At 50.7% G+C, this 26,550-nt stretch overlaps 1 protein-coding gene across 29 annotated transcripts in view; it reads left to right on the top strand.

Annotated features, from left to right (window-relative positions):
• The window catches only part of PCBP3 (poly(rC) binding protein 3), a 49,287-nt gene that overhangs the window by 2,550 nt on the left and 20,187 nt on the right, over nucleotides 1-26,550 (top strand). For 22 of the 29 annotated variants that reach the window (XM_019616835.2, XM_019616833.2, XM_010713184.3 and 19 more), the window contains exons 3-11: nucleotides 7,356-7,515; nucleotides 8,498-8,596; nucleotides 12,369-12,458; nucleotides 23,538-23,677; nucleotides 23,788-23,811; nucleotides 24,418-24,450; nucleotides 25,041-25,157; nucleotides 25,471-25,602; nucleotides 25,888-26,016. In XM_019616835.2, the coding sequence (XP_019472380.1) occupies nucleotides 23,609-23,677; nucleotides 23,788-23,811; nucleotides 24,418-24,450; nucleotides 25,041-25,157; nucleotides 25,471-25,602; nucleotides 25,888-26,016 (504 nt within the window). In that variant the 5' untranslated portion in view covers nucleotides 7,356-7,515; nucleotides 8,498-8,596; nucleotides 12,369-12,458; nucleotides 23,538-23,608. Of the gene's footprint in view, nucleotides 53-1,766; nucleotides 2,536-7,355; nucleotides 7,516-8,497; nucleotides 8,597-12,368; nucleotides 12,459-23,537; nucleotides 23,678-23,787; nucleotides 23,812-24,417; nucleotides 24,451-25,040; nucleotides 25,158-25,470; nucleotides 25,603-25,887; nucleotides 26,038-26,550 lie in introns of those variants that run through there. The other 7 variants (XM_010713172.3, XM_010713171.3, XM_019616829.2 and 4 more) reach the window with 4 other exon arrangements.

Below are 26,550 nucleotides of genomic sequence, written 5' to 3'. Positions count from 1 at the left end.
GTCCTTCCGCGCCTCTCCCGAGCCTGTCTGTCCGTCCGTCCATCAGAGGCAGGTAGGATTTTTCTTTCCCGGGACTTTGTTCTCTTTGGGAGGGTCCGGGCGCGTTCCCCCCGGCGAGGCAGGGCGGGAGGGAGAGGCAGCCCCCAGAGCTGCTCCCGCCCTGCTGTGTCTCTCCCGGGGCTGTGCCACCTCCTGCACTGCTAGGAATTTGGTGTCCCTTTTCCCATCCCTGGATGGGATCCCATCCCTGCTTGGATGGTGACAGCAAGACCCGAAGCGCTGCCCCCGTGTCCCCATCCCCAAGCTGCACAGGTGGGAGCAGCTCAGGCCCTGACATGAGCAATGGTAGGGATGTGGCATGTGTGGGTGAGCCCTGGGCACTGCCTTTGGGGTGTGAGCCTCTATGGGGTCCTGCATGCGCCAAGTGCCGCGTCAGTGGTGGTGTCTGAGCCCTTTATCCTCTGGCACCCACCAACCAAACTCATGGCTGCACCCTCAACCAGGTGAATGTCCCCCCATCCTCAGTGACCACAGGCGAGGGAGGCCCTGGTACTTTGGAGTCCGTGTCTCCAAGCATTCGGGCATCCTGCTTCCTCCCATGGCTGCAGCACTGCGGAGCATCCCCACCCTAGCAGGGATGCTGCATGGCCCCCCGGGAATGGCGCAGAGCGCTGCATTGCAGTGCATCCCCTCTAGCCCTGGGTTGGGCAGGGGTCCCCTAGGTCATGGGCAGCAGCACCCCATGCAGATCTTTGCCTGGCTGCAGCCCTAAGGATGGGAGGTGAGGAACGCTCCCAGAATCTCATCCACCCTTTTCAGGATTGTTTCCATTGCAGCCTTTGGGCGGATGCGATGGGAAAACCCATTTCCAACCTGTTTTTATATTGTGAAGGTGTAGCTCTGCTGCATGATGCAGAGCAGTCCCTAGCAGGTGCCAAAACACCTGTGCCACTGGAGTGTGTTGGAAGATGCTCAGCTTTCAGGGCTGTGTCAGGGGCCTCCAGCCCAGATCTGTCTGGTGACTGTGCACGGGGACCCCAGCTTCTGTCTCTGGGCTGTGCAAAGGATGTGGGAGAGCACGGGCACATTTTGGAACTGAAGCATACTCTCACCAGCACAGTGGCTGTGCCCTCACTGCTGTGGCACTGCTGTGTGTGTGGATCCCCGTGCTGGCCCTGCAGGGAGCTACGGGTGGGGAACAGCAGAGCTTTCTCCTCCCTTCCATCCCCTCACAGAGATCCCACGGCCATCTATGAGGCCACAAATGGATGCTCTCATCCCTCTTTATCACCAAAAACTGCTCCTTTAAGGAACCAGGTGTGTGTGTCACCTCCCCAAGGCGGCAGTGTCCTGGTCCCCACCACACCATGGCCACGTGGCCAGGATGTGGGCAGCCCCAGTGGCCAGTCAAGCTGGTGGTGATAGCATCCTGGAGTTGTCACCTCCCTGGAAGAGATTAAGCCCAGAGCCGGGCTTTGGTGTCTTGCTGATGGCTGTTTTGTGTCTGGGTGCGGTAAAAGCTTTTATGCCTTGGCTGGGATTCAAGGGCAGAGGCTGGAGGATGACTCACACTCCCCAGCCTCCAAGGAGCAAACCTGTGGTGCTGACTTCCACCAGTGCAAGGTGGTGGTTTCCTGAAAATATACACGCCTGCTGCATTTCGGGGAGCAAGGCCCAACCCTCCTGCAGATGGGAGGGAATGATGGCGGGGGATCCATGCAGGGATCTGGAGGCGAAGCTCTGACTCTCCACGCATCCGTCCGCAGGACACCAGCTGCTCCCAGCTGTGCTGCAGACCTCTCCGTGCCACCAGATGTGCCACCGCACCGTGCCGTGCCGGGGCCCGTCACCGGGGGGAAGCAGGGAGCACAGGGGGAGGCCGATGGGAGCTGCTCCGTGCCCGTCCTGGTGATACTGGTGGTGTCTTAATGGGCAGAGGATTGATTAATGGCAAAGTCCCCGTCGCTGCACTGCTGGGCTTGAGCCCAGACGGCTTTAAAGTGTTGCAGAGTCAACCCAGCCCGTTGTGCTCTCCAAATGGCCAAGGTGAGAGCTTTGAGAAGTGGCAGAAGAATTAACTGGATGAAGAATGAATGTGAAAAATTTCTGGAAGAATTTGTAGAAGGATTTGGAAGAATACCCATGGTGGCAAAGAGCACAAAGGGCTGGCTCTGTTGGAGAAGAAAACAGACTGAGATTTCAGAAAGCGGGGAAGGACCGAAGCGCTACCCTGTCCCTCATTACCGGAAAGGGACGGAAAAGCTTCGGCTCAGGCGCAGCGAGGCTGCTCGGCGGTGCGGGATTGCCACCTAGTGCTGTCGCCGGCTGCAGCAGGGCTGACATCTGGCTGGGTGATGGGCTGAGATAACATGGGAGCTGCCCACCTCTGCAGCCTGGAGGAGATGTGTTCTAAACCGAAATTTGCCTATTTTTTGTGTGTTTCTGGGACAATTGCTCTCATGCCAGCATCCCTGTGCTCAGGATTTGGTTGGACTCAATGGTCTTAGAGGTCTTTTCCAACCTAAATGATTCTGTGATTCCATTAATCCATGTGGATGCCCCATCCCTGGAGGCATTCAAGGCCAGGCTGGATGTGGCTCTGGGCAGCCTGCTCTGGTGGTTGGTGACCCCGCACACAGCGGGGGAATTGAAACTAGATGAGCATTTTCATCCCTTTTCATCCCAGGCTATTCTATGATTCCATGATTTGCCACAAAGCGTTGAGTTTTCAGTGTGAAATGATTCCAACTGGACCCAGCCTGGTATCACCCTGCTCAGAGCAGGGCTCAGAGACCTCCAGAGGTGCTCACAGCCCAAATCACCCCGTAACTCTGTCCTTTGTCCAAACGCAGGAACAATTCACTGCTTAAAGGCATGAAGACAACATTTTGGGGAGCTGTAGGGAGGAGAGCCCAGAACATGACTGGAACAAAGGCATTCCCTTTGCCTGGGAAGGTGCTATTCCATGAGACCACAGTGTTTGGTGACTGCTGCACGCAGCACACCTTGAGTCAGGCAGACAGCTTGGGAAGCCGTAGTGCCAACACCAAGCAGGCACACTGCTGACATTTCTGACATCTGTCAGCTCTGGGGAAGATGTGGCTGTTTTGGACGCTTTGTGACTCTGGGGGCAGGTTGCACCTCCGAGGCAGGGCGGGAGGAGCAATGTGACAAATGTCCCTGCCAAGCTATGATGGAGATGGTGTCTTGTCCCATACTTGATGCTGGGATCATCCATGTCCCCTGAGCCAGAGCAAATCAAGTTAGTGAGGGATATGAAGCACAGATTTGGTGGCAGTGGTCCTCACAGGGTGACCCATAGCTCGTCTCCTGCCCCATCCCTCTCCCATGGTATTTCACTATGTGTGGGCTCAGCACTAGAGGCTCCCAAACAAGCAGCAGCAGCAGCAGGAAGGCAAAATATGGAAGGCAAAACAAAGGCAGAAGCACCAAAGAGGGATCTGAATTTGGTTTTGGTTCACATTTCTCTGAAAACACTGCTGACCTGAGGAGAGAGGAGGAAGTGAAACATCGAGCAGCCCCCTTGCCAACTGCTTTGTCCTGTAAGAGATTAGTTCCCTCCCCTGGCTTACAGGGATTTGTGGCTGCTTCATCTGCTCCAGCCCAGTGGGGGAGTCGGTGCTGGGGAGGGGCCTGGTGGCTGTCCCTACTCCAGGGTTTGCCCCACAGCTTTGCAGCACCCACTGGCACCTTGCTGCTGCAGCCCCAACAGTGGGAGCACAACGGTGTCATGGGGTGCTTTAAAAAGAGCGTGGCCAGCAGGTTGAGGGAGGTGATCCTCCTCTTCTGCTCTGCCCTGGTGAGGCCACATTTAGAATACTGTGTCCAGTTCTGGGCTCCCCAGTTCAAGGCAGACAAGGAACAGCTGGAGAGAATCCAGCGGTGGGCCACAAAGATGGTTGGGGCCTGGAGCACCTCCTGGATGAGGACAGGCTGTGGGAGCTGGGGCTGTCCAGCCTGGAGAAAGCTGCCCAGAGAGGCTGTGGAATCTTCTTCTCCAGAGATATCTAAAACATGGATGCTTCCTGTGTGACCTGCCTTAGAGAAGTCACTTTAGCAGGTCTTTGGACTGGGGGATCTCCAGAGGTCTCTTCCAGCCCCTATGACTGTAATTCTATCACAGTGTGGCTCCAGGGACACTGCTCCCAGCCTGACCTCGTGTGTGGCCTTGCATGATTTTTTGCACCTTGTGGCTTTTATTTATTTATTTTTTTCCCCAAGATTTCCCCAAGATGTAGAGCTCTGCATTTTACATTTTTGTTAGCCCTGAGGATGCATGTGGCTGCTGAGGGGTTTCAGGGAGGTAGCTGTCTGATAAAACCCCCTCAGCCTTGGAGGAACTAATGCGCAGTAGGGAGGAAAGCATCCTCTGCATGAGGGGCAAGAAACAGGCTTGGTAGGTGGACCCAGAGTGCCTGGCAGGGCTCTGGGGGTAAATCGGGAATTGTCTGGCTCAGAAGTGCTTTTAGAGCTTTTGTTTCTGGAGGTGAAGGCTCTCTTCTCTCCCACTCCATCACTCTCATCTCGTCACCAGGCACTGGTGAAGGTGGTGGGTAAGCAAGAGGCTCGAGGTAAACTGGAGGAGAGCTTGTGACAAGTGGGCTCGCTGGATTTATAGAGACTGACTGAACTGGGTTTGTAGAAGTGTCGGGGGGGTGACGGGTGCTGCCGGGACTGTACCATCCCACTCCCACGTGCTGCAGCACTGATGCACTGCAGGGGGATGCAGGACACGGGAGCGCAGAGCAGGCCAGCACACTGCTGCTCCTGGCACCTCTTCCCATGCCAGTGCATTTCAGCAGGTGCAGGGCTGTATTGGTTTGTGAGGATGCACCCAGCGGGGCTGTGCTTGGGAAGCAGCGGTTTCACTTCCCACTCGGTAGTGAAGCAGAACATTTCAAAGAAGGAGCTCCAGGTGATGAGATGTGTCACCCCACCCATTTCCCAGGTGCTGTCCCCCCACCTTTGCCCCCTGTCCCCCATCCTTCAACTGGGAGCACAGATGGAGGGCACCAGGTGTCAGCTAGGAAGCTTCCTACCTTCCTCTCATCTTCCCAAATGGACAATGTCTCTGCTCATTAGGCACCTGCCCAGGGGGCTGATGTCAGCTCAGCTCACGTAGCTCATGGCTTTTCTCAGCTCATCGCTGCCGCAGCTCTGACGGCTCCGGAGCGCTCAGTTCCCATCATTTCAGGCGGCAGTGGCTGCCTCCCTGCCCGCCCTGCAGCCAAGACACTCACCTGCACTCCCACCTCCTCTCCCGAGGAACAGGGCTTCCAAGGAGGCTTCATTAAGCACTGGAGAATAATGGGCACCATTGGTATGCATGCGCTCATGTCTTAGTTCCTTGCTGGGCAGTGCCTGGGAGGAGAAGCCATCTCTGCAGCCTGCCAGCTGAGGCTAATGCATCCCGACAGCTTGTTCACTGGGACATTAAAATCATTGCCTCTGTCTGTGTAAAACACACAGAGAGTCAGATGATGGGAACACAGGTCAGGGGAGGATCGTTCTCTCCCTTTTGCGATCAGCGGTGCCACTGGGAAGCCAGGCAGCAGAACCCAGCAGATCCCCCCAGTGTTGCTGCGTCCCGCCCAATGTAGGTCCTCACAGACACACAGCAGGACAAGCCCTATGTGGGAATGCACTGCAGCTCAGGTTTTAGGGAGAGCACTGTAACCCTGCTAGAGCACTCCCTGCCAGCTACATACTGCCTTTTTTTCAAGGTCTTCAGTTTCCCTGGGATCTGCAGCAAAGCGTGATCCTCCCTTGGCCCCTTGTGCAAAACATGAACCAAACAAACAGCAGGAGAAATGCAAAGTGCTCACAGGTGAGGAGAAGCTGACATCAAGCTTAATTGGCTGATTTTGCTCAGGGCACCTGTGCAGGCAGCTTGTGTTAGTCTTTAAATAGTGGTACTTGCTTTTGTGAGCTTGCAGTTGGCAGAAGAGACAGACTGGGTGCTGGGGCAATGGTCATGGTCACACCTGGTGGTATTTGGGGCTGCGCCTTAGGATAATATATAGAGGAGCTGCATCTGCATTTCCAGTCATGACTAGGTGCAGAAATAGGGAGACTCTAGGCAAGATCCCTGAAAATCTCTTTTTGCCTGAGCAAGCTCCCTTTTGATATCCCTCGTAAAAGGTTCCCTATGTGTGCTGATGGGTGAGCCAGAAGTAGCCCATCCATGGCTGAGCAGAGTGGCAGGGCAGTGTGTGAGCTAGTGAGTTCTCTATACCATGAGGCTGGAAGGGAGTGGTGGCGCTCAGCAGTGGCCAAGATCTTCAGTACATAAGTGGCATCGAGCAAGGAAATGGTGCTGCCAACCTGGTGTTGATTGCATCCTCAAGATGCTTTTGTGTGGGAGCAATAGGTGTGCTTTGCTGGGATCTGGCAAGAAAATATCACAGATTTCCTGTGTCTTTCTCATTGCACCATTGAGTTTTTCACTGGAGAGAATCAACCAGGAAAAGGAAAAATGATAAGGTGCAGGGGCTTTAGCCAACCTGGAGAGAGGATTTGGGAGATGATGGTGAAGATCCACAAGTGGACAAAAAATCACTTGTCTGTAAGCGGCCTTTTAATACAACCACTGACTTGCATTGTCTACAGATGAGCCAGATCCTGCCGTGGCTGGCTGCTTGTTGTGCTTGGCAGTCTGTTAGTGTATGGGCAGAAGGGCTGTGATGCATGTAATAAGAAGCAGAGCTTCTGGAAGATGGACTAATATTTGATTTAGAAATCTGCTGACAAGGTCATTAGTGATGCATTTCCTGGATGCTTGGGCTTGGGATAAGCTGAAAATTGGGATCTGGAGGACAAATAAGGCTTTCCTTTTTTGTGATTCTCAGCAGACTTTCTCTCCAAAATGCTTAAAAGAGCGTTCCAACATGTGCCATAAACGCTTACTGGGGAAACACGCAAGACCTAAGCAGCAATATTCTCAGAAGCAGGCTCCTCTCCACGCATCTGCATTGCAAAGTGTTCCTTGCAGCCCTCTTTCCTTCCAGGGTCTGAGTCCTTCAGCTCACGTGCATTTTGGTGAACTGGAACTGTGCTCAGGGGTGGTGTTGGGCAGTGGGGAAATCCATCAGCATGCTGCTTGTGGCCTGGCCCTGCTGGCTCTGTCCAGAACTTCACCTTTCTGCACCAAAACGTCAGCTGGTCAGGAGCTGACATCTTGCAGAAAAACAGCTGTGGTTTGGAGTTTGTAAAAGGGTATGGACTTGTAACCAAGAGTGAATGTCTGAGAACTGGAGATTTGACCTACATGGGAGTTTGATGTGCAGCAGCATCTGAGCTTCAGTGTTATTTTTGTTTTTGTTTTTTCTTCTCAGTGGTGACCAGCAAAACAAACACCTGCCAAGGACCCCCTGCTTGAGGCTGTTTTATTCCTGGTGCCAAGAGGATGCTCCAGTGGGTGCCTAAGTGTCACACTCTCTTCCAGGTCTCTCCCTGCTGCCTGTGCTGCTGACCCCAGCCCTCTGGCCCCCAAAGGTGAGTCTCACCTTTGCTGCTTGCAGGGCTTTGCTTGTGTTTTCCACTCTTTCCATTGTTTTGGTGATTTATTTAGATTCTTTTTAGATCTTCTGGGAGCCCATAGGAAAAGGATGCTACCATCTTTTGACAGTGGGATTTAAAAATGATTACTTCCAGTTGGCCTTGGAGGGTGGGGATGTTGTCAATCTGGATATTGGGGTGGAAAACCAACATTCACTGTGGGAAAGGTCTGGCACAGGTGCAGTCTCCACTTACAAGCAGGAGCTGCCCCAGTATGTTTGGAGCTGCGATCAGCAGGAACCACAGCTCACCGGTCCCGCTGCTTGAAGAGTATTTTGGGCAATGGAGAGGTTTTCCTGCCCTCTGGCACTCAGCTTATTAACGGCTCCGGCTGCTTGATTGATTGTATTGATGAGTAATACATGCCCCAGTTAACTTATTGGGAGCAGCAACAAAAAAAAAAAGCAATAAAAATAACACTATGCCCATGTCACCAAAATGTGTAGGAATGCTGCCGTTGCTGAAGCAGAGCCATGACCCCCATGAGGCAGATCACAGTCTCACTGCTGGGCTCTGGGTGAGGCCCTGCCCCTCTGTCTCACCCTTCTGATGGCTCTGTTGGTGACTGCTGGGGCAGAACCTCCCCAGATCTGAGTCTGGAGGAAAGTGTGCCCATAAGCAACCTGATAGCAACGCTCCCAGGTGTCATCATGGTCTAACCCTTAGCTGAGTCCTGTGAAGAAAGAGGAGGGGGGAATGACCCAAAGCATACTTTATTTCACAATGAAGTTGGCTTTCCCCAGTGTTTCAAAGCAACCACAACAGACCATCTCTCCAGCAAAGGCTTGGCTCTGCCAACAGGGACCCCCAGTATGAAAGGGAACGTAGGGCTTACAGGGACCCTTCCACCTCCAGCAAGGGAACTGGGGCTGAGGGATGTTGGGAAAGACCAGGAATCAACCTTCAGCCTTGTACCCAGCTCTGCAGGCTCCTGCTCTGCACTCAGCATGCCCCTCCCTGGTGGACTCCGGCCCTCTGAGGAATCGCTCTGGAGCTCGAGGCCAGCCTACAGGGAGAGGTAAGGCAAGCTTGGTCCCTCTCCAGCTCCCATCACCTCTGCCCTGTCAGACTTGGTCACTCACCTTCTGTCGTGCTGGTCACAGGAGTCCTATAAAACCAGCAAAAGAGCCAAGCTGGGAAGAACAGAGATGGGGTTGTGCTCATCAGCCTCTCTGCTTTTGTTACTAAAATAGATCTGCTGTGGCCTGAGGCTGTTGTGCTGTCCCAGGCATTGACTCGCATAATGGAAGGCAGGGCAACATTTTCCATTAGTGAGGAGGAGGATGTGCAACTCTTACTAGAAGATGGCCCTGTAAAGCAGGAATGTTATAGTGACTGGCAGACCCATCTCTCTCCCTTCTCACTCAAATGATTCTATGGTTGTATGGGGCTGGACCAAGGTCACAGTGCCACAGTTGGTACATCTCCTGGGGTGTCTGCTGTCATGGGCTGCAGCTGTGTGTGCTGCAAGCAGCCTCTTGCAAGCACATCCATCTGTAGTGGGATTGGGAAGGGGAGGCTTCAGAGGCTCGGAGGCCATATGCTCAGGAAAGGATGCGCTTTGGGGAGCTACGAGGAAGGCTCTGCTGGCAGACCAGTGGGTCTCGGGAAAGGGCTCCCCATGACCATCTCTGAGGAAAACCAGGGCATGTCCTTGCTGGGGGACTGTGTGTCTGACTCAGGATCACAACCCCAAACTGTCCTCCCACAAACTCTTGTGACCCTGCTCTGTCTGGCATGTGCGTTTTATCCCTTGGTGAAGATGTTTTTCTGCAGTAAGCGGTTATTAAAGCACCATTTGGATGAACATTGTGACATCTCGCAGCTCCCACCTCCTCCGGGCAGGTCTCCAGCCTGCTTCCTCTGCCTTCCCACGCTCCCTAGTGCCATCCCTCTCTCAGGACTCCCTGAGCATCCCTGCCTTCTGCTGTGTCCCCAGGCAGGACAGGAGCCTGGTGCCCAGATCTGTGCATTTGCAGCTCCTGCCCCCAAAAGCAAGGCAAGGCATGCTTTCTTTTAAACACTGACCTTCCTCATGGCTGCATCTTGGACATCGTGCCATGGGGCAAGCATAGGAACACCAGGTTAGAGCTGGGGGATGTTTGTGCATGTAACCTTGAGCATGCCTGCCAATGTCCTTCCTCCATCTTTTACATTCAGAAGTGATCCTGTGGATGCCTGTACTATAGCAAAACAGTGTGAACAGGGGAAACCTGAAAAAGGACTTTTGGGGGGATCAGTTAGCTCTGGGAAATGGCTGCTGTTCCATCTTGCGCCCAGGCAGTTTTAGCTTCAGGGCAGGTAAGGTGCTTGCGTTGCATGTCTGTGCTGGAACAAGGCTGACCAACCGCTAACAATTTCCCATTTTGACCCTTCTGCTTAATCTGAACTTGAAGGTGAACAGGAGGAGTTAATGGCATCGATCCGGGCTGCGGCTGATCAGCACTGTGCCCCTCTCCCGCTGCTTTTTCCCTGCCTCCCCTTCACGCCTTTCAAAAACCATCCGTCAGAGCAGGCTGGCGTGGTACCGTGCAGCTGACCTTGCTGGGGGACAGGGGGACAGCATGCAGGAGCCTGCTCTGCCCTCGTCGCTGGGCACAAGGTTATGGGGTGCCTGAAGCTAAGAGGGGCAATGCTCCACTGAGGAATAAAACAAAACCTAAGCATGGCTTGGAAACCTTGAACTTCCTGTTGCTAATGCAGAGAAACCTTTTTTTTTCTTCCCTTAGCATCTTGCTTGCTTTATCCATGGATTTCCTGCAGCTGAAAACAACAAACCATTTTAATCTACGTATTGCTTGTTCTGATCTTTTAATCCAGCTTGCTTTCTATCGGCAGAGCAGCCTAAAATCATTTCTCTGCCTGCCCCCTATTATATAATTATTCGGCAGATTACTCAGGGGCCAGATGTGGCTGGGCACTGCTGTGAAGGGATGAGGGGCTGCAGAGGAGCACTGCAGGTCTGGGAGGGAGGGAAAGTGTTGAACTGACTGCACTGTGCTGAATCCTTTGCATTCCAGCACGCAACGGCAAGCAAGGTTATCCCTCAGCTCATGTTTGTTGAAAGAAAATGCCCCAGAGTCTGGTTAGAGAAGTGCGGCCTCTAACTTGGGGAGGATCTCACTGCACTTCTATGGTGTATTTTATGGCTGTATTTCTGTCTCTGATCTCACTGCGGTGTTATCCACGTCTTGGGAAGGAATGAGACATGGATGGTGCTGCCCCTGCAGAACTGCTTGGCGTTCCTGTGGAGAGCATTAGGTGGAGGACAGCCTGGGTGAAGGACCAGCAGCTGGGGGGAATATCATAGTGACACTGAGATGACATGGCTTCATCACCAAAGCCTTGATTTCAGCCAGCTATCAAGGAGCCTTAGATGTTAACCTTAGATAATGAAGTTTGGAGCCCTTGGGCAATAGGGTGTTTTGGGACAGCTGCCTTGCAGAAGCAACGTCACTAAAACTGATGCCAAAGGAGGATTTGCCCAAGGATTTCCATTTGCAGGGATGATGAAAAGGTGTATCATCAGCATAGGATGGTGTAGCTGAGGGATTTGCTGGGAGCGGCTGGTGTTGCCAGCAAATACAGCTGCTGACTGATCTAAACCATGGGCTTGAGTCCATAAGAAGAACAACAGGATGTCTCCAGGAATTCCTTTTCTCCTCCTCAGAAGGAGCGTTTTTGCTCCATTGGGCTGGTACAGAAGAGCTCTATTTACCTTAAACACAAGGAATCCAAAACCTAGAAGCAAAGTGAACTTTTCTTCAGTCACCCAGAATTAAGGACCAAGTTCCCTCAGCTACTTCAGAGCTCGCATTCCCTTTGGAGCCTGGATGTGCAAGGCCACCAGGACTGGCAGTTGAGGGAGAAAGCCAGGAGATGCTTAACCCATGGACCACAGCTGGCTTGGATGTGATTGGGATGTTTTTTTGGGTTGAGCAGGTGTTTATGGAGGTGACTTTGACATGTTCTTTGAGCCGGCTTAGCAACGCACTTTTGGGAACAGATGGTGCCTAACTTGGAGCATACTGCACTCCATCTATAAGACACCAGACATCTTAGTCCTTCTTCCAGAACAGCTGTTTCAACTGCCCCTCTGCCTCCAAGGCAGGAGATCTGTTGTCTCTTGGAGTGGCTGGTTGATAGGAGGGCACGGGAGGACGTGAACAGCTGTGGAGGAGTCCAAAGCAGTGGGGGGACGTGAGATGCTCTTTGTTTGGCCATGCAGTGCTTACAATGCATTCCCTTCCTCGGAGGCTCATAGAGAGGGTGTACCAGTTGAGATCTGGGGACCGCAGTCAGTGTTCCAGCCGGGTCCCTCCATCACTGCTGCTTGCTGCAAGCTGGCTGTTCTAACTCAGCTGGCGCCAGCAGCTAAATGTGTGCTGCTGAACACACTCCTCCCTCCCGCACGCTCCATCCCTGGCTGATGCCCTGGACAAATGGCTCTAAATTTCCCCATGTACAGAGCCCCAGCACTCATTTCGTAGCAGAGCTCTTTCCCCTTCATGTTGATAGCATTGGCTGGTTTGTTCTCATCGCCTCGAGGCAACCCGATTTGCTCAGTGGCCTTTAAAAAAAAAAGATGAAAAAAAAAAATCAGAGCCCACTGAAATGACAAAAACATGAGTGGCGGGTGCATCCCCCTTTACAGCAAACCAAGGGATTTGGGAGAAAATAGGTCACGTGCTCTCTGTCCCATGCCACGTGGTTTGCCATCCCAGGGCCAATGAGGTTTGGAGCCCTCCACGCAGTACAGCAAAAGATCACTGGGATTTTTTTCCCCATAGCATTTTTCATCCTTTCCAAACGTGAAAAGAGTGGCCATCTGCACAGACCCTGTCACGCGAAATCAGCACGAAAGCAGCTCTTTGATAAAGGTAAGAAGATTTAAAAGATTGTGTTGGTGGAAGACCATCTGCCGCGTGCAACTTCTCCTACAGATGAAAATTGATGAGGTGCTACGAGATTCGATTTAGTAGCGTAGTGGTGGTGATAGGAGGATGGTTGGACTAGATGATCTTGTAGGTCCTTTCCAACCTTGTGATTCTATGATTAGTGAAGAGTTGGGAAGTGAGTCGAATATGGGGCTACAGTGGGGGCTAACAGAGCTCTGAACATTTAAGAGCCTTCCCGAGTGCATGTCTTGAGTTGAGAAAATAGAAGTTTGTGTTGGACAGAGGTTGGATTGTGGGAGCAATAGGTAGTCAGCTCCAGTGAACGGCTGCTCCTCCAGCTATCTGGTCTTGCAGAATTGCCATTCTTTGCTGTAGTGTGGATTTTATGAAAATAAAGAGGAACTTTACCTGCATATTGTAGCTAATGCTAACAACCACCGGGTCGGGAAGCGCCCATCTCTGTGTTAGCTGGGATATCCATCTGCTATGGATTTGTGTGATGTACGGTGTGAGCTGCTGGTGGATGTGTGGGGACAGCCAAAATCACATCAACCCAAAGAAACGGGGGCTAGAATAACATCAACACTCATCACACCTGGGTCTGTCTGTGCAATAGAAGCCCTGAATCTATTTGATTTGATTTCTGCATTTTGGTTACATTTCCATTAATTTTTGCTCTCGCGCAGAGGAAATGGGCAGAAATTTGATTTGAGGAGAGGAATGCCTTTTATAATGGCTCCCTTCTATTCTTTGGGTAACCGTTTTCCCCATGGTCGCTACATTTTCTAATGCCTTTGCTTTATTTTCTTTCCGCTGGCATTTTATTTGGTTGAAACATTTCTTTGTGAGTATAACAGTGAGTTATTAGTTTCAGAGGTTAGGGAAGGCTGAAATGCTGTTGAAATCAATCCCAAAATATCACATCCTTATTATAAAGGGGAAATATTTTCAGATATGTTTGTCTTGTAATTTGAGATTTCTGGGATAATGTCATTTTAATGCGAATCCTATTAGAGAAATCCATTTTCTTACTAGGGAGTCACGTCTGGCTCAAAATAAACCAAAAACAGTGGATGAAGGGCAATGTGTTTAGGTTTCCATAAAATGATTGACCTTTGTTTTGGCAGATGCAAAGGCAGCTGCTATAGCTTGCATTTTGATACAGAAACCAACCCCTGAAAAGTCATGGTTTTGTATCATATTCAGGCTTTCATCTTCAATTCCAAAATAATTCAGTCATATTTTTGAAACTCTTAATCTCAGTTCTTTCCCTCTCGCTTAAGGATTAATTTGTGCAAACATTTTTAGTATTTCCAGATATAAAGGCACATTTTGACGTCTTTCCTCTAGGGTAATAAACATTGGAGATGTTCTTTTAATCTAGTTGAATTTAAGGACATTTAGTCTCTGAAGAAAACGAACGAACGTGTTGGGGGGGGGGAGGGGAGTGAAAAGAAATAGAAAAAGAGGGTAAAAAAAAAAAAAAAAGGTAAAGTAGTTTTGGGGAGTGGGGTTTGCTGCAAGGAAGGGGGGTAGGTACCATGTCTGTGGGTCTCCCAGTGCACGAGAATGAGCCCCAGCCCAACACCAGCCCCATGGGGAGCACTGCCCGTCCCTGCAACACACTCTAATGCTTCTCACTCGTTGCACCCATCCTGGTGCTGCGGCTGTGCACGCACACACACATCTGTCTTCTTTTATTTTATTCAGGCTTTGCTATGTGAGTAAATGGTGTCAGGGCACCAGACCTGCTCCTCTGGAGCCAGATTTGGGGATGGGGGTGATCATGGCACCCTCCCCACAGCCCTGGTCCCATGCTCAGCACACGTACAGGTTTCCTCCTCAGTGTGCTTGGCTGAGTGTTTGGACCCGAGGTTATAGAGGACCTACCACAGGGAGAAGGAGAGGGGAAAGCACGGCTCTCCTTGATCGTAATTGAGGCTGAGGTTTAGCTGAAGTGAAAACAGATCAGGAGTGACAGTTTTGGAGCCTGCTGTCAGGGTCTGAGCACAGCGCGGCGGCGATCCACCCCCAGCCGCCCAGGGCCACCCTCCTCCTCTTCTTTCTCCTCCTCCTCTTCCTCCTCCTCACCGGTGAGCATGGGACAGGGTCACGCTGCCTGCCTCCATCCATGGCGCATCTCATGCCTGGGGTTGGTAGCACAGCCACTGACTTTGTTGCATGCCACCCCTGCCTACTTTCCCAGAGGCCAGAGGTGATTGACGTGGGTTTGGGTTTGCTGAGAGCCAGTGCCATGGAGGAGCTCTAGGTCCAGTCCCACGGTCAAAATAACACACGCCTTGCCTGTCTCAACCTTCCGTGTCCTGTCTGCTCTTGTGTGCTCCAGGTCAGTCTGTCCATCCACCAGTGCCTGGACAGACCCCTCCAGGGCAGCGGTCGTGCAGCAAGCCTCATCCCTATTTCCAGGGATTAGGGAGAGAAATGGGGCTGGGATGAGATGAGGCAGGAGATTGCTGTGCTCACAGCATGAAGGGATTTGTTGGCTGCCCCCAGATCAAGAGATTGAAAATGGAGGGAAATTACTGAGATGATGCTGCTTGGGATTAAAGCCAGTCTGGCCAGAGGCGGTCTCCTTCAGATGGGGGTGGCGAATGGGCTGCAGGCTGCCTGCTGCTCTGCAAGCATTTTCATCTGCTGCAGAAGACGCAGTGGAAGCAGTGGAAGTCCATCCTCAGGACTCTGGAATGCCTGGAATTGTGTGCAGTGTGGTGGACTGAGGTGGGGAGAAGGGGACAGGAACGGGAGGCCACCTCCTTGGTGGCTCCTTGTCCAGCGGGATGAAAGTGGCCCTTATGTTCTGCTGGGAACCCCGGAGGTGCTCTCCTCTCAGCCATCCCTGCAGGCAGAAGGATGCCAGGAGCATGCTCAGAGCTCTTTACAGAGCTGTGTCCTCTGGTTTCCTGGCTGCAGGAGGACAAGCCGTGTGTCCTCCGAGGGCTGCAAAGCCCCACGTGGCCTCTCTTCTTTGGTGAGCACTCGTCATGGACCTCCGGCCATGAATGTCCTCTTTTGAGTGTCCTTTGGCCTTCCCCTGAAAAACGGCGTGTGAGATGTGTCCCAATAGCATTGCAGGGCATGTATGCTTAGTGTCAGTAATGAATGTTCTTTATATCATCTACAGAGCAGTGTGATCTGATGTCAGGCCCAAGGTAGTACAAGGTCTCTGTGAGATGTGTGTGGTAGAGGGACTCTCCAGGATGGGTGAGGTAGGTGGACCACCAGGCAGCCTAGTCACAACATCTTCTCACTCAGTTTCTTTAGCCAGGGCGAAACAAGGCTAAATTGGATGCATCCCTGCAGCATGACTGACCCTGGGGCACAGCACATGGCTGTCCCTGCTGTGAGGAAGCTGTGTTCCAGCACCCAGCCCAGTTCTCCTTTGCTGCAATTAAGACCCTGCGTAATGCCCTGTCTCCTCCAGTCTCCTCCAGCCTCCTCTTTTCTGCAGACCTTGGTTCCTCTGGCCCTTTCCTCTGTCCCTGCAGATCCAGGGTTGCTCTCTGCTGGCTGGATCTCCCATGAAGACACATCTCATTATTCTTGGCTTTCTTTTGCAGATCCTGAGCTTGTACACTGAGTTATTGCTCCCAGCCCTTTTTGGGTGGATGAGGAGCCTTTCTTCCATGCCTTAACCACACAGAACAACATTCAGTGCTTTCCCTTCCTGAGTCATATCTTTTTTTCCTCACCATTGCCAAGCTCTCTTTGGGTTCTTGCCATGCTCTCAGCTAAACTGGCTCCCCTAAGCTGCCTTTTTACCTGGCACTTTAACAGGAGAGCCTCTAATACCTGCTCTTTGAGCACTGAGAGGGTTTCCCAGCCATCTCCAAACATTTTCCTTTATTCCAGGCTTCCCTGGCTCGTTCAGAAAAATGTCACATAGGAAGATATTACCAGCCATGTTCCTACCTCTGCTGTACCACCTGTTAGGGCTTTCCCCTCTCTGCACAAGCTCACCTTGGGGCTGCAGATGCCTGCAGAAATGCTTCGCTCCCCTTGTGCCATGTGAGGTTCTCTGTTCTCCAGCAGCTTGGTCCTGCCATCCTCTGCGGCGCTGAGTCTCATGACGCATCCAAGGTGCAAATATGGAGCACAGCACTGAAGCTCTTGGCTTCTAAATCTCAGCAGTGCAAAGCAGCACCGTTTCAGCTAATTAATTAAAGCCAATGGTGCAACGTGTTAATGGCAGCAGTGCCTTTCAAGGTGACTTGGGCACCTGTGCCGAATGGAGAATAGCAAATGGTTGGCCCAACCCAGCTCCTCATCAGCACCTCTTCCTGCTTTCCAGAATCTCCAAAGAGTTGGCTTGAGCATGGAGGAACTGCTGGTATCTCAGAAAAAATCTTCAATGTGTTGCTTTATTATTTAATTTTCTGGCAGAGTAAAATCTGTGGCTGAGGAGACAGCCACCTTCCTTATCCAAGGAGATGGTATTTTCTCAGCACAAGGTGTCTTAAGCCCACCCAGCACTTGCTGAAGGCTTACAGACATCTGCAGATGTGCAGTTGCTCTTGGTGACTGAGCAGCAGTAAGCCCAACAGAGTAGTGCAAAGAGCATCAGTGCTCATAGGAAATGAGCTGAAATCTCCCATGTACCTAAACAGTTTAACCTTCACTGAAAGGACTTTTTTATTGGCAAGTTGTTCCAAAAGTAGCTGACAGGGTGAATTGGAAGTGACTAAACTCAAGTGTCTTGTCCTCACCTGCAGCCTTCCAGAAGCAGCTTTCATTCAATACAAAACAAATTCAAAAGGGTTCTTTCACCTTGTGAAAAATGGAGTTGGAGGTTTCACAGATGTAAATAATTGTTACCTCACTGCATGCAAAACCTTCATCCTGGTGTGATCAACAGGGAAAAGCTGCAGCTTCACTTGCTGCCATCACACAAAAGATGGCTGTAATGGCCATCAGGACAGATCCAGTGCTTCTCTTTGGATTGGGCTCGCGTTAGAGGCCGTGGATATCAGTGCTGTCTGACATCAGGGGGACCAATCTTGTTTTCACATCTGACTTCCCATCCATTCACTGCCCACCCCAGGGTGATGCTTCTGCTGGAGGCTGCTCATCATTAACCTCTGAGGTGCGGTAGTTTAAGATGGATGCAGTGGCACCCAGCAGATGAGCAGGGACTCCTGGACGTCACTCCCTGAGTTTCCAGTGCCTGCTGGCAGGACCCAAAGGTTTGCGCTTTTTTGTGATAGGGACTCACCAGCTTTGTCCATCTGGGACAGGCCTCTGCTGTGATGCTGCGTTTCTTGGTTTGTCAGTCAGGTCAGAAATCCCACTGAAATGCCTGAAATTTAAAGTAAGTAACCACTACAACAGAGAGGTGAAAATGGCTAGGGGAGTTTTGCATATCATGTAGAGCTCCTCTTCTATTTTCTTCTCAAAAACTGGAAGAGATCGTGTTTAAAAACCAAGCTTTGCTCAGCAGTACCAATGAAAACACCTGAATTTAAGGTGTGTTCAACAGAAGGGAACCCAAAAGCAGGATGCACAGCCTGATACTAGCCCAAAACAAATCTGTGTGGTGGCTGGTGGATGTACTGTGTAACAAAGAATCCCAGGAAAGCAATGGGGAATTTCCTGAGGGGAAGAACGGTTTTAGCACAGCTTTGGGCTGGTCTGAGGGCAGAGATGTTGGTCGATACCAACACCTAGAGCCAGTGTTCTGTATGGAAGGCCACCCAGTGTGAACAAGCAGCCCTGCTCTCTGAGGTGCAACGGACCTGGGGAGCAATCCATGCTGGCTTGAAGGGGATAGGAATCAATTGTTTAGGAAATGGAGAAAAGATTTCAAGAATTCCATCTAGCAAGAGATCAGGGGCAGGATCAGGTGGTAGAAGACAATCAGAGGTGCTGAGGATGCAGCAGATGCAGAGATTGTGATGATGGCCCTGGCTCTGAATTTGAGGTCGTGGGAGCTGGAAGAAGGGGCAGAGCAGGGGGTCCAAAGCAGGAACAATTACATCTCTGCAACAGGAGTTGGGTAGCTGGCATAAAAGTGAGGGAGGCTGGAAGAATCCCGTGGTTCACAAGAGCAGATGGGAAGGCAGGTTACAGTTGCTCTTCAGCAGCCAGTGGGTGAGAGACATCATCTGGAGGAGAGCAGAGGAATGGGAGCAGGTGACCAAGAATGAAACATCCAGAAGGCAAGAGCAGGGAGATGTACTGATGCTGAATCTGCAGTGATGCTTGGAAAGACCAAGGGCCGGTGAGAAGTGGGAATACCATAGCTGATTACCAAGCTAGAGTGGAGGTATCTCTTTTTTTCTATTAGAGTTTTCTAACATGTTTTCAATGGAGCTGGAGAGTGAGTGGAGGAGACATTAATCAAAATGACTCTTCTGTTTGTGGAAGCCAGCAGCAGCTGCAAATACAGCTCTATTGCAAAACAATGTTAGGCATCACGCATTTGGACTTCTGTGCTACTGGCCTCTCATGGCTTCGTCTTCTGACCGGTAGTTGATGCATTTCCTTTTGGAGCCTGGCTTTTAGTGAGTACCAGACTTTGGTTTTCTGCCACAGCAATTTTTATCCTTTCTCCTTCCATCCCCAGTCTGATCTAGCCAGACTGCATTGTCGTCATAATCCTGAGCTCACTGCAGCACGCTGCCCCCAGCCACTAAAATGTGATGCTGAAAATTGCTGGATTAGGTCTTAATGGCAGGATCAAGCCACAAGGAGATGAGTGGGGAGAAAGCTTAAGCAAGTGGGCAGGCAGATCTTGGGAAAGTGTATAATGTCAGAAAAATGGCTTCTTTCCTAGACTGCCTTTTGCCCTCTTCATTTAGGACATGGCTTTCAGTCTCCAAGGTTCAGAAAAAACTGGCCCAGGATTTAGGAAGTGGGTATCAAGAGGTCAGAGGTGCTTAAATATTTCCTCCTCATTGCTTAAAAATGTACTCTTAGCAGTATGGACATTCTGGCCAAGGTGTTAATCTCAAACATGAAACTCAGCCAAAGCGTTAGAAATATGGCCCTTGCTGTGACAAATTGTGCTGTGATGAAGGATGCTGGAGCTTTGCAGTTGGAGTCCTGCTGGTGGGACTCTGAAGCTCCAAAGAGCCCGTGATATGTGTTGAATGCTTTTCAGAATAACATTGCCTTTGAGCAACCACCAAGGTGCTCGGGATCTTTGGGTGGTGCCTGGGTGGGTGGCATATGCTCCTCGTGCAGACTCCTGGCTGGTCCCAGTGCTTTGCCTACATGGACTTGCAAGAGCTCTTCCCTTAAGGGCTCCAAGGCTTTGGAGTTGGAGTGGCAGCCTGGATTGAACAAACCTACCAAGAAGAAGTGGTTTTCTGAAGGCCATGCAATGGGCGACGAGGCTGACAGAGACTTTCTTTGAGTTTTACTTGGCAGTGCCTGTGACTTTCCATCCAAGCCCTTCTTGGAGGGGGAGGGTTGTGCCTCTGGGATGTTTTTGCACCAAGTTGTTTTCTCTGATTGTTTTTGGACAGCTTGAAGAAAACATTGCTGTCCCCCAAAATAAATACCTAGTCAATGCTGTGAAACGTGATCTCTGTAACACTGAGGAGTATATTCCATGATGGAATCTGGAGAAGAAACCCTACCTTATGCATCTGGCTTCTGGTAGTGCATGGTCCCAGAGGCACCAGGGTGACTTCAGTTCAGATAACCAAACATATTTTCTGCCTGATCTTTAGCTTTCTTGTCTGGCTTGGAAGGCAGGTTTGAGAATAGACTTGAAAAATGGTGTCTACTCAGGGCAAAGGTGCTTTTGCTCAACTGCGACTTCCACACTTCCATGTCTGGGAAATAACTGAGAACCAGAGTACCGCTGCAAAGAGGGAGTGCGGGAAGGAAAACATCCACAAAACCCCAGACATGAGAAGGAGAGGAGTGCTTGGGACTGTGTGCCCTAACAGGAGCAGGGACCCTTCAGCCTCAAAGGGTGGGATGTGAGGTCTGCAGACAGCAGTGATGCTAGCGATGGACCTCTCTGGTAGCAGATGCCCTGGTTCTCGCTTGCAGAGGGGCTGCAGGCAGCTCTGGCTGGAGCCATGCCCAGTAAGTGCCAGCAGATGCATAGGAGAAAGAAGAGGAGGGCTGGTACAGCACGGCCAGGAGGTGAGGATCTTTCTGCTGGGAAGCAGCTGAGACAAAGAAACAAAGTGTTCTGAGGGAAAATTGAGCCATTTGGAGCTTTTTATTTTATTTGTTTTGTTTTGTTTTGTTTTATTTATTTTATTTCTTATCTCAGTGATAGTTGGAGGTGCGTGAAATGGCATTTTGGTGAAAAGCAAAGTGTTCTGAGTTACTGCCTGGCTGTGGTGGCATTTGGGTGCCCTTCAGGAAGACATTTCCAGGGCAAACATGCCATGAGCTGGGTGACTGTGGTGGCAGGAGCCAGCCATGCCCCCCATGAGGACACCAGCTCAGAGGAACCCACTGCTGAACAGAGGCTTGTAAACCAGGCTAGAGAATGAAGCCCAGCTCAGCACTCAGCCTCCCTCCCCATGTTTATATTCCATCTCCTGAGAGGGGGCCAGGACATGAAAATGATCACAGTCTTAAATGGACTAAATTAAATTAAATTAATACACAGTGTTCAGAATTCTCTTAATAATTAGATTTCATTCAATCTTAAGTGCATCTCGATGTTTGCAATGTGAATTGGCTGGCACAAAGGCGAGAGCACCAACTTAGGCAATCTGTCCAACCTCCAATAAACTGGTGTGGAAAAAAAATCGGAGTACGTCTGAGGAGGGACAGGAGTCCTCCCACTGTTCTGGGTTTCCATTTTCCTTCCTTTTCTCTACTTGGTCACTGGTTCACAAGCTGTTTTGCAGTCAGTGGGTATTTCTGATGGATTAAGAACATTTCCTGGAATTTACTAGATTTGTTTTCAAAACCAAAGGAGAGGTGAAGAGCTGGGTTGTTCTATGTATTGATGATGCCTTCTGCAAGCACTCTTCCAAAAGGCAGGTGGATTTAAAAGCTCTATGTTTTCTCTGCAGTCAGGTCATCCTTTAGAAAAACATTTTGGGACAGATCAGCATTGGGTGCCATGTTCCCAACCCTGCAGGTTGGAGTGCTGCTCTGCTTCTTTGCATGCAGTATCCCAGGCATCATAGCTCTTACTTGGTTTGCAGTGTACCTTCCATTTTGGGTGCAAACTCGGCTCTTCCATCTTGTGGTGCTGCATCTTTGATTTCTGCAGGGCTGCACCAGCTCTGTGCTGGGTTGGAGCTGGGCACTGTGCTTTATCCGTCAGGCTGGATGTAATTGTGTCCTCAGGGCTTCTGAAGGGAAGGACAAAGAAACAATTCTGAAGATGCTGTGAGCTAGGCAGAGCTCACTTGCCCTGTGAGGAGATGAGTCCTAGTGCATGGGGTCTCTTTGGGCTGAGAACACTCTGAAATGTTCAAAATGGTGTTCGGAGTGAGATTTTTTCTCATCACTTTGTCTGTGAAGAATGAACAATGTTGGGGGGGGTACACGGACAGAGTAAATGCCTCTGATCTATTGTTCTCGTAGTTTCCACTGCATTTATGAGCTCCCATATAAAAGACTTACCTTTCACTAGTATGATTAAGAAAAGGCCAGTGCAGCTTTCCTGCTTGCTGGAGCATGAAGCGTGTTTAATTTAATAATGCTGATAGATCTTAAAGCCAGGAGCATTTGGCTAACACATGACCCACTTTTTCAATCAATTGGAAACATTTACATAACGGCCAGCTTCAGGGTCTCCCATGTGAGGGATAGGGAGCACAGGGCGGTGGTAGGTGGCTGCAATACAGGGCATTTGGTGAGAGCACAGTGGTAGATTTGATGTGTCCTTGGTGGAAAAGCCATGGCTCACCTCCCTGGGGCTGCCAGCCCCTGCTTGGAGCAGCACAGCCAACGTGTCAGCTCTCCCAGAGCTGCTTGGTTTGTGACAGCCCCGTCTCCATTCAGCTGTTCTCTTGTGGGAAAGCATCATCTCTCTGCTCACCGTATGGCTTTTGTCCATTTTGAGCTTTGTGGGGGCCTACTGGAAGAGGATGCTTTCTCTCAAGCCCATCTTGCGGCCATTTGTGCACTGCTACACATTTATACATCCCAACTGCCTCTTTGCTTCAAAGTAATACTTGAGCACTGGTTTACCTCCCTTTTTTTGGTCACAGACACTACTGTACGAGCACAAAAAAACAGCAGATTCTTGTGACAGAAAAATCTCCCATCTGATGTGTACTGAGGGATTAAATAACATGGAGGAGAATTGCTGCACGTCTCCTGGCATTGCACACAGGAGGATGCTGGCACCGTCCCTGAGACAGGACTGGTCTCCCCATGCAGTAGGCTGCAGAGACATTCGGTGTGCCCACTCCTTGCATAGAGATGCTATTAAGGAGACACTGGCAAAAAAAAAAAACAACAGAGGATTTGTTTCCCTACCTACTGTGATTTGTCTTCCCCTGCCTCGAGAATACCGGTAGCATTTTTACCTCTAGAGGGAAGAGGAGGAAAGAGAGAGGGGATGGAAGGGAACATATCAGCGCCTGGAAAATGGGCAGAGGTTTCATGAGACATGTACAGCTGGAAATGGCCTGTGTTCATCAGACACAGCACCTGGCTTACAGATCTGGATTAAAATCCAGAAGTGCAGTGATCAGTACACCAGCTCAGCCCTTCCTGCTCCTCGCTCTTGGAGCCTGATGGATATTTCCACTTACAGAAGAGGTGGCTTTTCCAAAACCCACAGCTCCAGATTTTCTGAGTGTTCATTCATGCTCAGAATGATGAATTTTGGTTTGCCAGATGCATGCCCTGGGTCTTTTGAAGTCCAAGCTCTGCAATCACTCTTTGGCCAGGGGGTTCTACCAGCTCCCTACTCCCTTGTCACAGAATCACAGCGTCACTTGAATTGGAAGGGACCTTTGAAGGTCATCTAGTCCAGCTCCCCTGCAATTAACAGGAACAGATAGATGTGCTGACGGTGGGGTGGCAGAGGTAGGGGTGGTGAATCCATGAGGAGGGATCAGGAAGGCAAACTTATCCCAGGGATGCCCATCTTTGTCCCTCTGTCCCCAGGTGATACGGCTGTGCTGCTGCCTCCTCCTGTGCCAGGGCTCCTCCCACTTGTCTCCCATCCCTGGTAGGAAATGGAGTCAAAGGTCTCAGAAGGCGGCCTGAACGTCACCCTCACCATCCGGCTGCTGATGCATGGCAAGGTAAAGGCTCCTGGCAGGGCTACACCCCTCTTCCTTTCCTGCTTGGGTTATATTCATGTCTCACAACATCATTTATTCTGTGATGTTTTCTTTCTTTTTTTTTTTGGTAGGAAGTCGGAAGCATCATTGGAAAGGTAAGCACATATTTTAGATTCATTAAATAAGTTTAAGGAATGTGATGCAAACCAGCTTAAAATCTTGTCTCGTAGGCCACAAGGCACCATTTAGGCTCATGCAGAAAGCTTCACGAGATGCATCTGCTCCATGATTAAGTCCTGGCTATTTGTGGTGGTGAAGATTTGCAACATTAACACCTTATTCCTTATGCTCACACCTTATTTATCCATCAACTTTTCAGGCCTGGAAGGAATCACAATTGCAGCCATTTTGTATCTCATGATATTAGAGTTCTCCACACACACTAGAGCAGAAATTATCCTTCGCAACCACTCTAAAAGGCCATCTTTTTGATCATCTAGACTGTTGATGAGCTTTTCCATGAAGTTTTCCTCCGAACAGGAAATCTAGTAAGGGAGGTGTAAGGTACAGTTATGCTATTTTGTCTGTACCAGTCCTTACAGATGTGGGAGCAGGGTTGAGTTTGGATCATCAGCTCTTCAACTCGCCCATCACGTAGGTGCCAGGCCCAGGTGCTGCAGTGTGTTAGAGAGATGCATGTTTGGAAAGGTTGTTTTATCTTGAGTTTTTACAATGGCCTATGTTTCTGCTTCTTATTTCAGAAAGGAGAGACTGTGAAGAAGATGCGTGAAGAGGTGAGCAACTCTGATCCATGAAGTGATTTGGATGAGTGGGAAGGGCTGGCACCTCTCCTCCAACAGCACACACAGCATGACCAGAGCTGTCCTAATATCTCACAGCCCTGTGAGATATTGTGTTTACTGGGAATTTTCCAGAGACGAGAGCTTTCTACTTCTGACACAGTGAAATAAGATTACTCATGAGATGAGCATGGTCTTTGTATGTTTAGCTGCCAAAGAGCTACCAGATCACTAAGCAGAGCTCTTCACATACAGTGATGCCACAGGCCACTCTTGCCTTGAAAGCACAGGTTCACATTGCAGTAAAATATCCAAGTCAGGCCTTGGAAATCCTTTCTGGGGACTCAAGGCGACTCAGGGCTGGAAGTACTGTGGGACAAGGGTGGGAGTTTTTAAGATTAGATGGGATGTCTTCATGTGGTGACCAAGGAACAATTTGCAATGTGCTCCCAGGGCATGCTGAGTTTCTGCTATTGGGTGCTCTTGGGTGCTAAGGATCCAGCTCAGGAAAAGGGTTTTGCTGGAGGCTGCATCTGGTTGCTTGCCTGGCTGTGGCTGCTCCAGGAATGCCCTTCTCTTTGCAGAGCGGGGCGAGAATCAACATCTCGGAGGGAAACTGCCCTGAGCGGATTGTGACTATCACTGGCCCCACCGATGCCATCTTCAAGGCTTTTGCCATGATCGCCTACAAATTTGAGGAGGTGAGAAATGTGATCCTTTTCCCCTGAGAGGGCGGAGTGCGAGGGTTTGCATGCAGCCCTTTTAGCCCACTGTTGGGTCCAGCAATACATCTGGATGCCTTCAACCCATGTGTGTGTGGTTGGACTCGCTCACCCAGTACACAGCCTCGGCACTAAGCCTTCCAGACATCTCTCTGTGGGCAAGAACTGAGCCCAGCCTAGGTCTGGAAGATGCGATCCCTCCTTGCTGGCTCTGGGCATTTGGGTTGGGGTTATGTGGCAGACGTCTGGGTTGGGGAACGAGGGCTGATGCTTTGTCCTCTTCTTTCCCCAGGACATAACCAACTCAATGAGTAATAGCACTGCCACCAGTAAACCTCCAGTGACGCTGAGACTGGTTGTACCAGCTAGCCAGTGTGGCTCGCTGATTGGCAAGGGAGGCTCCAAGATCAAGGAAATCAGGGAGGTAAATCACACTTAGTTACTGTGGGTAACTGCGTCTCCTCAGAGCTGATCTGCATCCTTGGAAAGGGGGATGCTCATGAGCTGGCATCGTGCGTCAAGGCAATTCCCAGGATGGTCTCTGCTGATGCAGGAGTGGTGTCACGGGTTTTGTCCCATGGGACTTGCCATGTCCTCGCTAGGATGGGGCTGCAGCTCTCTGGGGGCACGTGGCACTGGAGCTGAAGCTGGGTGAAGGGAAGAGGGCTTCTGCATTAAGATTCCTCCTTCTCTCTCTTTCTGTCTCCAGTCCACAGGTGCTCAGGTTCAAGTGGCAGGGGACATGCTGCCCAACTCCACGGAGCGGGCGGTGACAATCTCGGGGACACCCGACGCAATTATCCAGTGTGTCAAACAGATCTGTGTGGTGATGCTGGAGGTACAGTCTGTAACAAAGGGGGTAAAGTATATAGGACAAAACCTGCCCGGCATCACAACAGCACTGAGAGCTGTGGATCATGTCCTTGTCACTGTTCACCACGCGTTAGTGGACCACTATCATTTCCTGGTACCTTCGTGTGAAACCCACCCAAGTGTGTTTTCCCCCCACTGTGTGTTATTTCTAGTTTGCTAAACTGGAAACCATTTGGGTGCCTGAAAGGAGAAGGTTGTATCACAACACCAGAAGGTTTCAGGAGAGGAGTGCTGAGAGGAAGCAGCCAGTGCATCTGCTGTGCTGGGACAGCTGAGGGGGTGCCAAGGGAAGGGAGTGGTGGGCATGAACCTAAGCCCAAGCTCCAGTGAGGTGGAGGAGGAGAGGTGGTGAGGAAGGCGGGTGCAGAGCAGGAGCCATGGCATGCATGAACGTGTGACAAGTTTTCTGGGAGAAATTATTCACAAAGTCCTCTGCTTTGGAGCAATGCTGCCGTGCCAACAGCTCATTGCTGGAGCTGTCTGCAGCCACATGCCCCAC

This window comes from Meleagris gallopavo, chromosome 7 (assembly GCF_000146605.3).
Source record: "Meleagris gallopavo isolate NT-WF06-2002-E0010 breed Aviagen turkey brand Nicholas breeding stock chromosome 7, Turkey_5.1, whole genome shotgun sequence".
NCBI classification, from domain to species: domain Eukaryota; kingdom Metazoa; phylum Chordata; class Aves; order Galliformes; family Phasianidae; genus Meleagris; species Meleagris gallopavo.
This window is presented reverse-complemented; position numbering and strand designations above follow the sequence as displayed.